The 14,770-nt window shown below is 33.5% G+C and overlaps 8 protein-coding genes across 8 annotated transcripts in view; 3 read left to right on the forward strand and 5 right to left on the reverse strand.

Annotated features, from left to right (window-relative positions):
- The window catches only part of PRP4, a gene marked incomplete at both ends in the record, with an annotated part of 1,498 nt that extends 400 nt beyond the window's left edge, over nt 1-1,098 (reverse strand). Inside the window, one exon of the mRNA XM_001646174.1 lies at nt 1-1,098. Within this exon, the coding sequence (XP_001646224.1) occupies nt 1-1,098 (1,098 nt within the window).
- Nucleotides 1,099-1,389: 291 nt separating this feature from the next.
- On the forward strand, nt 1,390-2,391 carry BET2 (Rab geranylgeranyltransferase BET2; the record flags this gene model as incomplete). The annotated part of the gene is made up of 1 exon (XM_001646175.1): nt 1,390-2,391. One exon carries the CDS (start codon nt 1,390-1,392, stop codon nt 2,389-2,391), a length of 1,002 nt encoding a protein of 333 aa, XP_001646225.1.
- A 135-nt stretch (nt 2,392-2,526) lies between these two features.
- Nucleotides 2,527-4,746, reverse strand: DPB2 (DNA polymerase epsilon noncatalytic subunit; the record flags this gene model as incomplete). Its single annotated transcript, XM_001646176.1, has 1 exon — nt 2,527-4,746. One exon carries the CDS (start codon nt 4,744-4,746, stop codon nt 2,527-2,529), a length of 2,220 nt encoding a protein of 739 aa, XP_001646226.1.
- A 614-nt stretch (nt 4,747-5,360) lies between these two features.
- CSA1 (Csa1p) lies at nt 5,361-6,503 on the forward strand (the record flags this gene model as incomplete). Its single annotated transcript, XM_001646177.1, has 1 exon — nt 5,361-6,503. The coding sequence occupies one exon, from the start codon at nt 5,361-5,363 to the stop codon at nt 6,501-6,503; it is 1,143 nt and encodes a 380-aa protein (XP_001646227.1).
- Nucleotides 6,504-7,281: 778 nt separating this feature from the next.
- On the forward strand, nt 7,282-8,574 carry VPS4 (AAA family ATPase VPS4; the record flags this gene model as incomplete). Its single annotated transcript, XM_001646178.1, has 1 exon — nt 7,282-8,574. One exon carries the CDS (start codon nt 7,282-7,284, stop codon nt 8,572-8,574), a length of 1,293 nt encoding a protein of 430 aa, XP_001646228.1.
- A 150-nt stretch (nt 8,575-8,724) lies between these two features.
- Nucleotides 8,725-9,330, reverse strand: Kpol_1013p43 (pyridoxal 5'-phosphate synthase; the record flags this gene model as incomplete). The annotated part of the gene is made up of 1 exon (XM_001646179.1): nt 8,725-9,330. The coding sequence occupies one exon, from the start codon at nt 9,328-9,330 to the stop codon at nt 8,725-8,727; it is 606 nt and encodes a 201-aa protein (XP_001646229.1).
- A 768-nt stretch (nt 9,331-10,098) lies between these two features.
- BSP1 (Bsp1p) lies at nt 10,099-12,276 on the reverse strand (the record flags this gene model as incomplete). Its single annotated transcript, XM_001646180.1, has 1 exon — nt 10,099-12,276. The coding sequence occupies one exon, from the start codon at nt 12,274-12,276 to the stop codon at nt 10,099-10,101; it is 2,178 nt and encodes a 725-aa protein (XP_001646230.1).
- A 937-nt stretch (nt 12,277-13,213) lies between these two features.
- Kpol_1013p45 (uncharacterized protein) lies at nt 13,214-13,746 on the reverse strand (the record flags this gene model as incomplete). Its single annotated transcript, XM_001646181.1, has 3 exons — nt 13,214-13,322; nt 13,453-13,583; nt 13,729-13,746. The coding sequence occupies 3 exons, from the start codon at nt 13,744-13,746 to the stop codon at nt 13,214-13,216; spliced, it is 258 nt and encodes an 85-aa protein (XP_001646231.1).
- Between the last annotated feature and the right edge of the window lie 1,024 nt (nt 13,747-14,770).

A 14,770-nucleotide genomic window follows, 5' to 3' on the forward strand; every position in this document is an offset into this window, starting at 1 on the left:
TTGATAACCATTTTGAGACCAATCAGAACAATATATTGGTTTAGCATGGCCTACCAGAGATAAAATATTTTTCCCTGATCTAAGATCCCATATTATCCCTACTTTATCTGCACCAGCAGTTGCTATAAGAGACCCATCAGTTTGGAAAGATAAACTATAGATCTCCTTTGAATGACCTTCTTGCAGCAGAAGTTCAGAGTTGGTGACTATATCCCAAAGCCTCCATGTTGTATCGAAGGAGGCACTTCCAATATATTTCTGAGAAGGATGGAATTTAACATTGGTTACCCTTGCATCATGACCGATGAAACTGGTTGCCACTTGTATTGAATTGGAATCGAAATTATAAAGTTTAACAATGCCATCTTCTCCACCACTAACAAGGTGTCGACTATCTGAGGACCAATCAATCCCACTAATCTTCCCAGAATGTGTTTCTCTTGAAGTAATTACTGGAGCTAATGTCTTTGTATTGAATATAGAGATATCACCAGCCCAACTGCCTGCAGCTGTACATGTTCCCTCAGGAGAAATACAAATTTTTGAAATTGGCCTGCTGGATATCACCTGGGAACCATTCAATTGAACTGTGGTCAATGATTTGTACATTGCTCTCCTTGAGAGAATCTCAGATTTCATATTAAAATCCTTCAATAAGGATTGTTCTTTTTTCAATCTTTGTGAGGATTTTTCTATAGAATATTGTATTAAAAATTGTCTGACATCAATAAAACTCTGATTAGCAGGAGTATAAAATTCCTCTTCCGCATCTTCTTCATCCACTTCACCTACTTCTTCATTACCATTTTTTTTAGATTTTAAGTATTCTTCATATTTATTCCATTTATTAATATCATTAGATAGAATATGAATCAATCTTTCTCTCCTGCTTCGATTATCTTCATTATCAACATCAACCAATTCGGAAATGACTTCTAACGCTATCCTGACTTCTTCGTCAATAGTAGGAATATCCTTTAACCTTTGATTACGCTGAAATTCCAATTCTCTTAACCTTTCATTGATGCTTTTATCATCACCTTTTCGGTAATTTAAATCGACTTCTAAATCTTCTAAATAAACAGATTTCTTAGACATATTAAAACTCAGATATCAGCACACTGTTGAGAACAATCCAGACCAATTATATGTACAAAATAAACAGCCGCATCCCTTGCAATTACCTTTAAATATTAGGTTTGTTATGTTTTAAATACATTGAAAAATCGATGAGCTTTGATATTTTGATATTATCATATTTAAAACCCGAGGTATAAGATATTTCAGAAATTGGTAACTTAACTATAACCTTAAGCAACGGAATAGAAACAATAAAGACCAGCTATAGAGGTTATCGATAACGTTTTATTGATAGCTGATATCCTTCTAATGTCAATTGAAATGAGTGAGAGTGAGAATATTGTTTTTCTAAGAGATAAACACATTAAATATATCGATTCTTTAGATAAGAAGCAGGAAGATTATGAATACTGGTTATCAGAACACCTTAGATTGAATGGTGTTTATTGGGGGTTGACAGCATTGTGCTTATTGAATGCTAAAGATACTTTCAAAAAAGAGGATGTTATTGAATTTGTTATAAGTTGTTGGGATGAAAGATCCGGCGGATTTGCTCCATTCCCAGGCCATGATGGACATATGTTATCTACTTTATCAGCTATTCAAATACTTGCTACATACGATGCATTAGATTCCATGAATGCTCGTGATATTAGAGAAAAGTGTGTTGCTTTTATCAAAGGGAATCAAATGAAGGATGGTTCTTTTCAAGGTGACAGATTTGGTGAAGTCGATACAAGATTTGTGTATAATGCTATAAGTAGTTTATCGATTTTAGGTGAATTGACACCAGAGATTGTAGATCCTGCAGTAGAATACATTTTAAGATGTTATAATTTTGATGGTGGGTTTGGATTATGTCCAGGAGCTGAAAGTCATGCTGCTCAAGCGTTTACATGTTTGGGAACCCTGGCAATTGTAAATAAGTTAGGCAAATTAAGTGATTCACAAATGGAAGAGTTAGGATGGTGGTTATGTGAAAGACAACTTCCAGAAGGTGGCCTTAATGGTAGACCTAGTAAACTACCGGATGTCTGTTATAGTTGGTGGGTCTTATCATCGTTATCAATAATTGACAAATTAAGTTGGATTGATTACAACAAATTGAGAGCATTCATTTTACAAAGTCAAGATGAAAAGAAAGGTGGAATAAGCGATAGACCTGAAAATGAAGTTGACGTATACCATACTGTATTTGGGATAGCAGGTTTAAGTTTAATGGGGTTCGAAAATCTTGATCCTATCGATCCCGCTTATTGCATGCCTGTATCTGTCACCTCAAAGTTTAAAAAATACCCATATGATAAATAATTTATTGTATATATTAATAGATTTATAAAATGGTGAACGAAATAATAAATTGATGAAATTCTATCTATACTCTTAATAAAATTGTTTGCTTTTTTATGTGGTTTTATCAAAGTGAACTTCTATAAGATGCAGTTATTAAAAATATAATTCCTCCTGTGTTGCTTTCTTTAAAGCAGGACAATATTCTAAGTACCTTGCACGTCTATTGTTTATAAATATGCCTGGGTTAAGTACTTTACAACCGTTGTAAGTAACCTCATATGGTGGTGCTGATAGGTCAGTAACTATTAAAGTCGAAGGGATTGGATATAAAGTTAAAGCATGATCCAAATCCCACATGACCGGTTTTATAGATGTCAAGAATGGAGATAAATGACCTTGATCCAAAATTGTTTTAACAATTTTTCTGGACTCTTTAACTTTAGCGGGAAGTTTATTTTGTTCTATACTTAATGTTTCTAGTTGAATATTGTCTGGATCATTTATTAATCTTTCTCTTTCCTTTTCCTGCTGTATCAAAAGTTCTTCTTTTTTGGCTTCCTCCACAGCAGGGAGATAAATGCTATTCCTTTTGAATCTTTCAGCTATATCGTCTCTTGTTATAACAATTTCTTGTGCTAAATATGCAATTCTAGTCGGGTTAGAACCCCAAATGACGTTTTTACAGACTCTATTAATTCTTTGTGTGAAATAATTTGGGATTGATTTCTGGGGCCAAATTCTTGTAGCCCCTAAAGAAACCATCGAACTCCAAGGATCATTGGCACCGGGTATAAATATCATAGTTGAAGACTCAGTTAAGTAATCAAATTGCGACAATAATGTTGCCAATGTATCAAATCCATTTTTATATCGACTGGTTGAACTTATACCATTATTTTGAGTTGATGCATGAACCGGTGTGCTAGAGAATGAACCTTGGAATATTATAACTGTTGGCGGATCATCGTTAATTTTTGTGAAAAGTTTACGTAAAGCTGATATGGTATTCATATCATCCAAAAACAAATCACCTCCCAGTATTAAAAATTTATGATCAATTAATTCTTTTTCCAAAAAATGTAATCTTAACTTTAAATTTGAATCCAATTTTGCTATATAATTTGGAGTTGAAATTCCGTGTACTCCTAATAAATCAATATTACCAATTGCTTCTAGAGTTATTTCACGTTTTTCTGCTGGTGGATGAGTAATTGAACTAACGTGAAAGGTATTAGCAGAGGTAAAATAGATACCCTCAACTAATACGATACATCCAGGGACGTAATAAACTCCACTTGTTGGTATTGCTTGTGTTAAATCTATTTCTACTACACCAGATGTATCTTCTAAAGCCCATTTACCTTTTGAATTTTTCTTAATCAACCCCAGTAAAAGGAAGTTTTTCCCGTTTCTTCCCAATAGATTTTTAATTAAAGTCAATGACATACCAGAAGCGATGCTATTTTCATTTGAATTCATGGCATTTTTCATCGAAATCATTGAAGATAATGGGTTAAAATTTGTATCATTTTGGAAGGCTTCGTTTCTCATAATCCTATCTCTAATCAGATTATATCTGGTCGGGAAGATTGAAATCTTAGAATCAACATCTGGCAACCTCAATTGATTCAAACTCTGTAGACGGGTACTATTGTTGTTATTATTATAACTATTTTGAGCCAGATTGGCCTTTCTAAAACTAGGTTGAAATACAAATTGTAATTTGTATGGATCGTAAGAAAACCTCTGTTGTTCTGAAGCGTTGATCACTTTGAAATAATTTCTCCAATCCAATTCAACGTCCCCATCCTCATCCTCGTTCTCTTCTTCTTCTTGTACATTTTCAACCTCCATTTCATCTTCAGTGACTTCATCTGTCTCGAGAACCACCGGGGATGTTGAAGAAGCCCTTGATTCATCATCCTCTAGATCCATAGTATTTTTATCTTTCGGTTCCATTGCTACTTCAGAATCCTCAGCCTCATCGAGAGGAGTAGAAGCTTTCTGCAACAAAAAGCTATCCAACGTCTTGACTCCCCCATTACCACTCTTTCTCTCTTCGACACTCTTCTTCTTGATAGTAGTTTTTTCTCTTTCTTTCAACTCGGATATAACCTCATTCACACCATTAGCATCAATAAAGATCCCACGCTCCTGCTGTTTCCAAATAGTAGCAAACCTCTCCAAAAACAATATCGTATCTCCACTCTTCTTCCACTCAATCCCAAAAGCACCACCAATAAACTCTGCCAGAGCAACTAACCCATCAGATTTTATATTTAAACCATACTTCTTGGATAGAATTCGATAAGCCAACGGTCTCAACAAAGGAGGTTGTATCTTTACCGGCAACACATTACCTGACCCAAGCATAACCTACACACACACAAACACAAACACAGACACACTCTAGACCATGTTCCAATTCCCCAAATTAAAACTAACAATTAATCGATAATCTAATCCTTTATATCCTGTCTTAATAAATATTTATCACCTTCATATCAAAATATTTCAAATCAGCTTGACGCGTAAAATTAAATCCATTTTCATAAAAATTAAATCAAACTTTACGCGTCGCTGGATATTTTCAAAATTGAAGGTTAAATATAATAACAACACATATAAACTAACCAAGTATAATAATTAAGAGTAAGACTGGGACTATAATTTGTTAAATAAAAGGGTTTTCAAAAAGAGTTGCTTGTTTAGTTGTTGAAGCTTATAGAACATTAAGGTTTGTTGATATTTTTTCACTTTTGATCAGTTTTGTTTGTGTGTAAAGAAGCTTAACAATCTTATTTTTAGTTTTGGTTTATTTTTGGGTATTTCTAATATACAAGAGAGGGACAGATATTTGGAATTGTTATTGTCTTTATCAACTTGGAATTGTATTAGATAACTAGTGTGGTGAAATTTTAGTTTAGTTGATTTTTTGATTTTTTGATTTATTGATTGTTTTTTGGATTAGTAGTTTTTGAGTTAATATGTTGGATTCGTTGAAAGGATTCGTTGATGATTTCTTTGGTAAAGGGAATCAGGATTATGATGAAGATGATGGTAGGAAAAGAGATTATGGTGAATTGAGTGAATTACGAGACAGGAGGAAGAGAAGAAGAGCTGTTGCAGCTAAGGAGCGTAATAGGATGTTGAGAATGAAACGAGGTGATCCTGGTGTTGCAGATGAGATCTATAGCAGGTCTCGTGGTTCCAGAGTTCAACATCGGAGCTTGGAAGGAGGTGTTCATAAACCAAGAAATAGCGATAGTGCTTCTGCTAGTTCTGCTGCTAACAATTATAATGGTGGGACAAGAAGAAGACAATACAGGGAAGTTTCTCCGGAATTTGTTACTGGTGTACCACCAAGAAACAATGGACGACTAAGAACTTTGGTAAATTCTATAAAATCTGTATTCTCCAATGATACCCAGGAATTGAATATGATGCAAAGGGCTTCTGAAAATTTGAATGTGTTGGTACCTGTAAGCCCTGCTTTATCTGAGAGAGAAGAGAGAATGTTGATACAGGATAGGATCATTAGAAGTGAAGTGTTTAGAAAAAAACTGATGGAAAAAAGACATGATGATGTACTATTAGAACAATTGAAAAGAGGGCGTAGTAAAACTGTTGACACTCCTGGGTACGTATCAAGTAGTAATTTGAATATTACTAATGATCAAGTAACGCTTTTACAAAAGAAGATAGATGATATGGAGGAAAAAATAACGTCTTTAACAAAGGAGTTACAAATAAGTAAGAAAAAATTGAAATTTGCTAAAGAAAAAAATTTGTTATTACAATCATTGTTGGATGATGCAAATATAGATAGTGAATATGTGAAATCAAGAAGAGATATAAAAAATTTACAAAAGGAAAACTTGATACCAGAAACAGATCTCCCACCATCGCCAAAAAGAACAGTCAATCCATTATTCACATCAAGTCCGATGCGTAAACCTACCATAGAGGCAAATGAGGATGATGACATGAATACTGGCGATATAGGTCCTGATGAGTTTTATAGCAAATATCCTAAGATTCCAGAGACGGAAACATTGACACAACATGGCAAAGAAAAGTCATTGTCACCTATTAGAATTGACTATTCGAAATACTCGTCGCCACGTTAAACTGGTGTTTCTATTGTACTTTTATTTCTTTTGATATATTAATCTATGATGAACGAATAAGTTAGATTTCACCTGACAGGAGAAAAAAGAATAGTAAAGAACAGGGCAAAGAAAAGGGGAATGGACCTAAGTGATGCAGCATGTATATGGTATATCCTTTCATAAAGTAGGTTTCATCTCACTTAAACTGAAACTAAAAGGAACCTCAAATATTAGAGATGTACGGTCATTGAAAAATTATCAATTTTTCTCTCTTTTTTTCTATTTATGACACGTTTAGCTTCTAATTGGAGTCTTATAGTAAACTATCTCCCAAGTTTGCTATATCAATAGACTCCAATTTGAATTCCTAACAGATATGTCTTCATTTCTGTCAGTTGATCTGTCTTTCTATGTCTCGATCACAATCATTTTACGCTGTCGCTATCAACGTGTGATTTTTATTATGGTAAAATGAAAAAGCCATGAAACGGTCGATTTAAGAAGAGACAAGGTTTAAAACAGATGTAACAAGATATGAGATCGAATTTTAATGGTTTAATGATTGGTTTATATGGAATCTGGTACGTAGATTGTGTAGGTTTGCAGTTACAACGTCATAAAACAGGATAGTTTAGTTTGAACTTTGTTGGGTTTTTTTTGATTTTATTATATTTATTTAATTAGATATTGTTAGAACCAGTAGGTAGGGGTTGTTTGATTAGAGAGGAAATAAAGGTTCTTGGTTTGAAATAATTGATTGTTATTGGATTGTATCGTATTGTGTATTTAATATCGAATGAGTACTGGTGATTTTTTAAGCAAAGGCATTGATCTGATCCAGAAGGCAGTAGATTTCGACACTGCCACGCAATACTCCGAAGCGTATACTGCTTATTATAATGGGCTAGATTATTTAATGTTAGCATTGAAATATGAGAAAAATCCAAAGTCAAAGGATCTTATCAGGGCAAAGTTCACCGAGTATTTGAATAGAGCAGAACAATTAAAAGAGCATTTGGAGAAAGAAGATGAAGCTAAAAGAAATGCTCATAATAATACGAATTCTGGAGCACAAAAGGTTTCGAAAAATAATAATGAAGATGATTCTGAAGATAAGAAATTGAAAGGTGCCTTATCAGGAGCGATATTGACAGAAAAGCCAAATGTCAAGTGGGAAGACATTGCAGGGTTAGAAGGTGCTAAAGCTGCTTTGAAAGAAGCGGTAATTTTACCTGTAAAATTTCCTCACCTATTTACTGGTAATAGAAAACCAACATCTGGTATTCTGCTTTATGGACCTCCAGGTACTGGTAAATCTTATCTGGCTAAAGCAGTAGCTACTGAAGCGAACTCTACTTTCTTTAGTATTAGTTCTAGTGATTTGGTTTCAAAATGGATGGGTGAATCTGAAAGATTGGTAAAGCAACTGTTTAACATGGCTCGTGAAAATAAACCTTCAATCATATTTATAGATGAAGTAGATGCATTGACAGGGCAAAGAGGTGAAGGTGAAAGTGAAGCTAGTAGAAGAATTAAAACAGAGTTATTAGTCCAAATGAATGGTGTGGGCAATGATTCTCAAGGTGTGTTGGTTCTCGGTGCAACAAATATCCCATGGCAATTGGATAGTGCAATAAGAAGAAGATTTGAAAGGAGGATTTATATCCCATTGCCTGATTTAGCGGCCAGAACTAAAATGTTTGAAATAAACGTTGCAGATACACCTTGTACTCTAACAAAAGAGGATTATAGAACATTAGGTCAAATGACAGATGGTTATTCTGGTAGTGATATCGCAGTTGCTGTCAAAGATGCTTTAATGCAGCCGATAAGGAAGATACAAAATAGCACTCATTTTAAAGATATTTCAGAAGATGAAACAAAAAGAAGGTTGACACCTTGTTCTCCTGGCGATAAAGGTGCTGTTGAAATGAGTTGGACTGATATAGAGGCAGATGAACTTCAAGAGCCAGATTTGACGATTAAAGATTTTTTGAAGGCTATTAAATCCACAAGGCCAACAGTTAACGAAGAAGACTTACAAAAGCAAGAAGATTTTACAAATGACTTCGGACAGGAAGGTAATTAATGTTTTAAAACCTATGCATATCGATATAAATGTATAAATTGAAATTCTTTTCGATATTAATTACAAAAATTAAGGAAGATTTCATCACCCTTGTTTATATTGAAATATATTGAAATATATAAATGTATATTATAAGATCTATTAAAGGATTTAATTGTAAATTGTAGTATTATTTTCACTGTCAGTAACCTTAGCACTAACGATTTTCACTTTTACGACATAAGTATTGTCACCTAAGATAAACACATCGGCATCTGGATTGGTTCTCAATAATAGTTTCTTGTAATAAGCAGATTCTTCGGTGGATGGAGCAATTAATTCAGCTCTACCCTTTAAAGTTGCACTCATTTCATTTAATTCAGCTTGGTTCAACTCTTGTAACAAGTTTAGTAATTTACTTGGATGAGAACCCTTAGTCGAAGTTGGTAAAGTGGTTGGATCTGGAGTAGCAGATTGTGATAAACTATTTTTCCTTACTGATAAATTATTAGCAGTAATCCAATCATGAAATAACAACGAAACGGCTGGATTAGCCAAGATGTTTTCATATTTTTCAGTATTAGCACAGGTAGCAAATATAATGTAATCATCGGTTTGACCTTCTTTATGATTATAACTCTTGTCGGCTGGAACATATGTGTAATTCATCAAAGATACCGATGGTACACAATCCTTTGAACATGTTGCTAAATGCACATATTTTGAAGTCTTGATTAAATTAATCAAATGGTTGGGAAATTTCTGAGTGCAAGACATCTTGTAATTTCTATTTCTATTAATGATATATGTTCCTTGCTTACCTATATCTGTGATCTTAATCCTAAATACCAATTCCTAGTCCATAAATTAAACTAATCTAAATTCAATTCTTTATCGTTATATATATATACTTAATCAATTATTAATAATGCTTAGTAAAATATGTGGTAGCCGAACTTATTATGGGTGAATAGTATAATAGTATAATCCAACCCATATTATAGGGTGTTTGTTATGTGGTGAATGGGTGTATACATAAAGATATTACTAATTTACATCTTTTAGTGCAGTACTACCCATCAAAGACCATAATGTTTTTAGGAAGAACATTAACAATGGCGACTTCAATGCAATCAATACCTTATGATTGGAATATTTTTATTCTATCCATCTGTTTATGATTCAGTCAAAATATCTCAACCAATAATCACCAACACTATATCAAACTTACAAAAACAGAGTAACCCCTGCTCTTGAATGTGTCCAACAAGAAGAGTATCAAAGATTATGTTAGCTTTTTAGTTACTTACTGAACTTCGTCCATTCTTATTAAGAGGTCTATAAAACCTTTTCCATTATGATCGTTAATTTTTGAAAGTAATATATACAAATATATACCTAAACATGATGTGCTTCAATTGAAATTGTCAACTAATCTTAAAACCCATTTGCGACAGAGGGTAAAAGTACAAACACAGGCCTCTCCTTCCGTATTAAGCCTAGTTTCATTCTTGTTTATTCACATCAGTGACATGATTCACTCCATTATGACATATTTGTAGGTAATCTTCTTTTTGGCCCACGAGACCTGCTTTTATGAGGATGTGATAATGAACTGGCAGTGCTTGCATCACTATTATATTCAGATACATTAGATGATATAGATATATCTGTTCCTTGTCTGCTTAAATTCCGGATAGGCCCTGAACTGTTGATTGAATCAAAAGATGATGAAGTCCCTCTTGAGTTCAACCTAGAAATTTTGCCAGAAAATAGATTTTCTAATTCATCTCTATGACTTTGAGGTCTTGCAGGTTCCTCAAGATCAGATCTGTCATCCACAGACTTAAGTTTTTGAGCCTTTACAAGTGCTTCAGGCATTGAAATCTTCCTCTGTGCAACAGCAGGAGGTGTCTTAGCTTTGTTCAAAGATGAATATTTTTGAATTGCTTCAGGAATAGATGCCTTTCTGGCGCTTGAATCTGAAATTGAAGCTTTTTTTAATTTAACAGCGTCTAAAGGGTTATCTTCCTTTGTAGGTTTGGTTTTCTCTTCAACGTGTTTTAAAGAAGAAGTATGGATGTTAGATTTTTTAGGAGGAATTGCAGGCTTTGGCTTTGCTTCAACATGTTTCAAAGATGGCATATCAAGGTTGGCTTTCTTCTGAGGTACAGATGGTTTTGTCTTCTCGACAGGTTTCAATTTTGGAATTTCTAAGTCCGGCTTCTTCAAAGGAACCACAGGCTTTTTCCTTTCGATCTTTTTCAATTTTTCTTCAAGAGGTATGTCCTCGTCATCCTCAGTAATACTATCTTTAGAATTATCACTAACTTGTAGCGATTTTAACGTTTTGGGTTTAGGAAGGATTATAGGTTTATTTATTGTCTTTGGGGGAACTTCTTTGGTGTTAGAATTTAATGCTGAACCAATGAAGCCATTTGACTTTGGCTTCTTGGAAAAATCAATAGAAGGTTTTTTACCAATTGGTGGTTTATCCTTTTTGTCCAGTGAGGTAGCGGAATCTGACCTTCTTTTTTCCATGGAATCTATATAGTCAATATGTTGTGTTCGTATTTTAGAAGATGAATTGGAACTTTGTGCTTCTGAAACTGTCAACTTGTTCTTTTCTAACGAGTTGATGAAATCTACTGGTTTGTCAGAATTGCGATGAATAGGAGCAGGAGCAGGAGCAGAAGGTTTCGCAAGTCTTTGGTTTAAAGGTTTAGTATTGTTATTTTCTAATACAGTATCTTTAGTTTCGACATTTTGCTGTTGCTTCCTTCTGGCTACCGGTGGTGGTGCTGGTTTTTCCTCCTTTTTATCAGCTTTGACCTCCCTTTCAACTTGCAGTTCCCTTTCAGTATTCAAATTTCTTTCGGTTTTAAACTCGACTCTAGGTCTCGATCCACTTTCGACTTTTAAAGACTTATCGACATTTGATTCTCTAGTTCTCATATTATTAGCTCTTGCACTGATTTTCGGTTCCTGTTGTTGATGTTTTGGTTTTGCTGGTAATGGTGGTGGTCGCTCATCTTCACTTTCGCTGTCATCTTTGGTATTCTTTCTGGCTGGTAATGCAGGTGGTAATTCTTCATCATCCGATAAATCTTTTCTTGGCAATCGACGGGGGTGTGAATCAGAATGTGAATGAGGTTGTGAATGAGAATTGGGATGAGAACGGGGATGAGAATGGGGATGCGAATTAGGATATGAATTAGAATTTGGATAAGATTTCTGATCATCCAGCCTTCTTGATCCTCTTGGTTTACCTCTTGTGGGTAATTTTTCCCTTGTTGATTCCTCGATATCTTTGCCAGCTTTTAACTTTTGCAAAAGTTCATAGTCTTCTTCAGAAACAACGAATTTCTTAGAACTTTCGGAATTATCTTTCTTGATTCCCTCATTTCTTAAACGACTATCCCTATGTTTAGAATTTCTTGATTGTTCATATGTATAAGCAGACTCATAAGATGTATCATTTTTTGACAATTGATCAACAGATCTATCAATAACAGCCCTGTACTCATCAGATTCAACATAGGAACCATCCAAGATCTTTCTGGCTACTTGTAAACTCTCTTTATCATCCTGAGGAGGCAACGATCTATCTCCGGATGGATTATTTCTCCTAGGACCACCATTGGATTGATTTCTTTCATCATCTAACTGCTTGACCCTGTCCATGAAATCGTCATCACTATCGTCCCTATATAGTCTAGGCATGGCAATCTATTCACAATTGATCTGATTGATGACTACTAAACATATAGACTTGCTAGTAAAGTCTGATATCTTCATAGTTGAGTATCGGTGTAGTTTTAACTTCTCTTTAATAATCTGTCACTTTAATTCGATATCGTTCGTTCAAAGTTACCATATTTTTCCCATCAAAATTTAATGAATCACCTGAAATACATGTGATCCATTCATTGAAGGCTCAAGATTATATTTAAATACAAGTCACATCTATGTATATATATAAATACACACATGAGTTATGAGTTTTGAAACTGGTAGATTAATCCAATTACTAGCTTGCAACTACATTATATCAGAGTTTGGTTATTTGTCTATGCACTACATTGACTAACCATACCCAGTCAGCTTCTAAAAGTAAGGGAGCATTTTTTTGATTGCATTTTGGGACTCAATAAGTACTATCTACTGATGAGGTAACTATTTATGGGTCAACTTGAAGTTGCAATTATTGAAACTACTCTTATATTATGTGTACCGTTTTAATTGAGATATTATTCTGTAAAAAGTTTTGTAGAATGAGAAGTTTCTAGATCTCGTCATCTTGTGCTATGTATCTTTTGGTTCACAGTAATGATCATGTATTTGTTGAAGGACACTCTATCAACTTCAGTTTTACATATCCAGATTCTTGAATTAGTCTATGCTGACGTTCAATACAGTGCCAGTTTGCCCCTATTGTTTGGAAATTTCATGCAACAAAGATAGAAATGAATCATGGTTGAAAAAATTGATTAAATTACTCAGTATTGAAGGACTGTAACTTAATTTGTACTACTTTAATGTTTTATTTTTCACTTACAGAACAGCAAATTATATTTTATATTATACAAAAGATCTATGTAAATTAGACAACCTCAATTTGTCTAAACTTAATATTCGCTTAAATAAAAGTCTATTGGTATTAACGCAATTCAATGGAAGGTTTTCTTCTTGCCAAATATACCTGGAACCCACAAAAGACAAAGAATGCCAAATAAACCAATGCTGCTATATAAACAGTATGAGCAACCCTACAAAATAATAATTATTTTACAATAAAAAAATTGTTAGTATTTGGGAAATGAAAATTTACAATACACTTCAAAACAATATAATATTCTAATACTTTGGATTTAGAATATATCAGTTTGTTTAACATACGCAGGTCCATCTTCAGGATCATTTATAGATCCAACAAATTCTTCATGATTGGTATTAAACAAATGTGCCACTACAGACAGTATCACAACACCGAATGCGGATAAAATTGTACAAAACCAAGCTTTACCAGTCTAATAATCACATATCAACATGTTAGTAATTAAAATCTTGCTTTAAAATTATAATTTATTTCATTGTTCAAAGTTGCTTGAATCCCTAGAACTTCTTTAAAATGTTGTATATTATAATACAATATAATGAGAAAAAAAACCATACCGATACAACAGGTCTCATCCTAATAATAGATAACAACTCTCTTGACTTTTTAATACCCAATAAGAATGCTTTGAGAACAGCAATCGACCTATAGAAGCCAATATAACATAATATAACCAATATATAAGCATTATGTTAAGTTATGTAAATTAGTTTTGCAACTATATTTAAAAGTTACCTAATTTTTACATGTTTCGCATTATAGAGCTGAAAAATTTAGTGATGGATATGGAAGAGATAATAGCAAAATGCATGAGTTAACAAAAGTTTTTTAGTAGATCAGGAACAGTAGAGACTTCAATTGATGGGTTCTAAATCAATGTATTCGTAGAAATTAGTTCTTACGTTTTTTTTGTTAGTGTGGACTAAAGGATTGATTGGGGAAGAGAAGGAGAATGTACTGAATCAAGGTTTATTATAACTAGTCATATACTGATCCTTCTTTATATTTGTTAATATCTCTAGGATAGTTTTGATGTCTTCTGTTTTGGAAAGCTAATTTGGGATGCATCAGGTTAAATTATTTAGAATAAAAATATCTGTTGACAATAACTGTAATATCGCTTGTTATGTTTCTTTTTGCAGTTACCAAATCTCTGTTGCCATCTAATTGAGACAGTGGCCAGATTAATAGCATTTTAAGCTGGATCTAGAATTGACAAATTTTCAAAACCACACTAGGAGAATTAGTTGGAGGTACGAAAACATTCCATATCTATATTTACCAGGTATTTTCACTATTGCAATATTTTATCTTTAAGATAGCATTCTTGAACTAATTGGATAGTCTTATGGTTGAATTTCCAAAATTTATATACCGATGACTTATGTATGATTCAAAAATATATTTGCTCTGTTATCCAAGAACAATTCTCCCTTATTAAAATAACACACAGTTTAGAAAATAAATCCGTTAGAAACTTATTGATTGGATTTGACCAGGTTAGAAAATTGACTATATGATCAAACTGACCTGTAATTTCGATAAAAGGTACAACTGAATTGGCTCTACTCTTATAAGCATTGTAATTATGTCTTAAAA

This window comes from Vanderwaltozyma polyspora, genomic scaffold, assembly GCF_000150035.1.
Source record: "Vanderwaltozyma polyspora DSM 70294 KpolScaffold1013 genomic scaffold, whole genome shotgun sequence".
Taxonomy (NCBI): domain Eukaryota; kingdom Fungi; phylum Ascomycota; class Saccharomycetes; order Saccharomycetales; family Saccharomycetaceae; genus Vanderwaltozyma; species Vanderwaltozyma polyspora.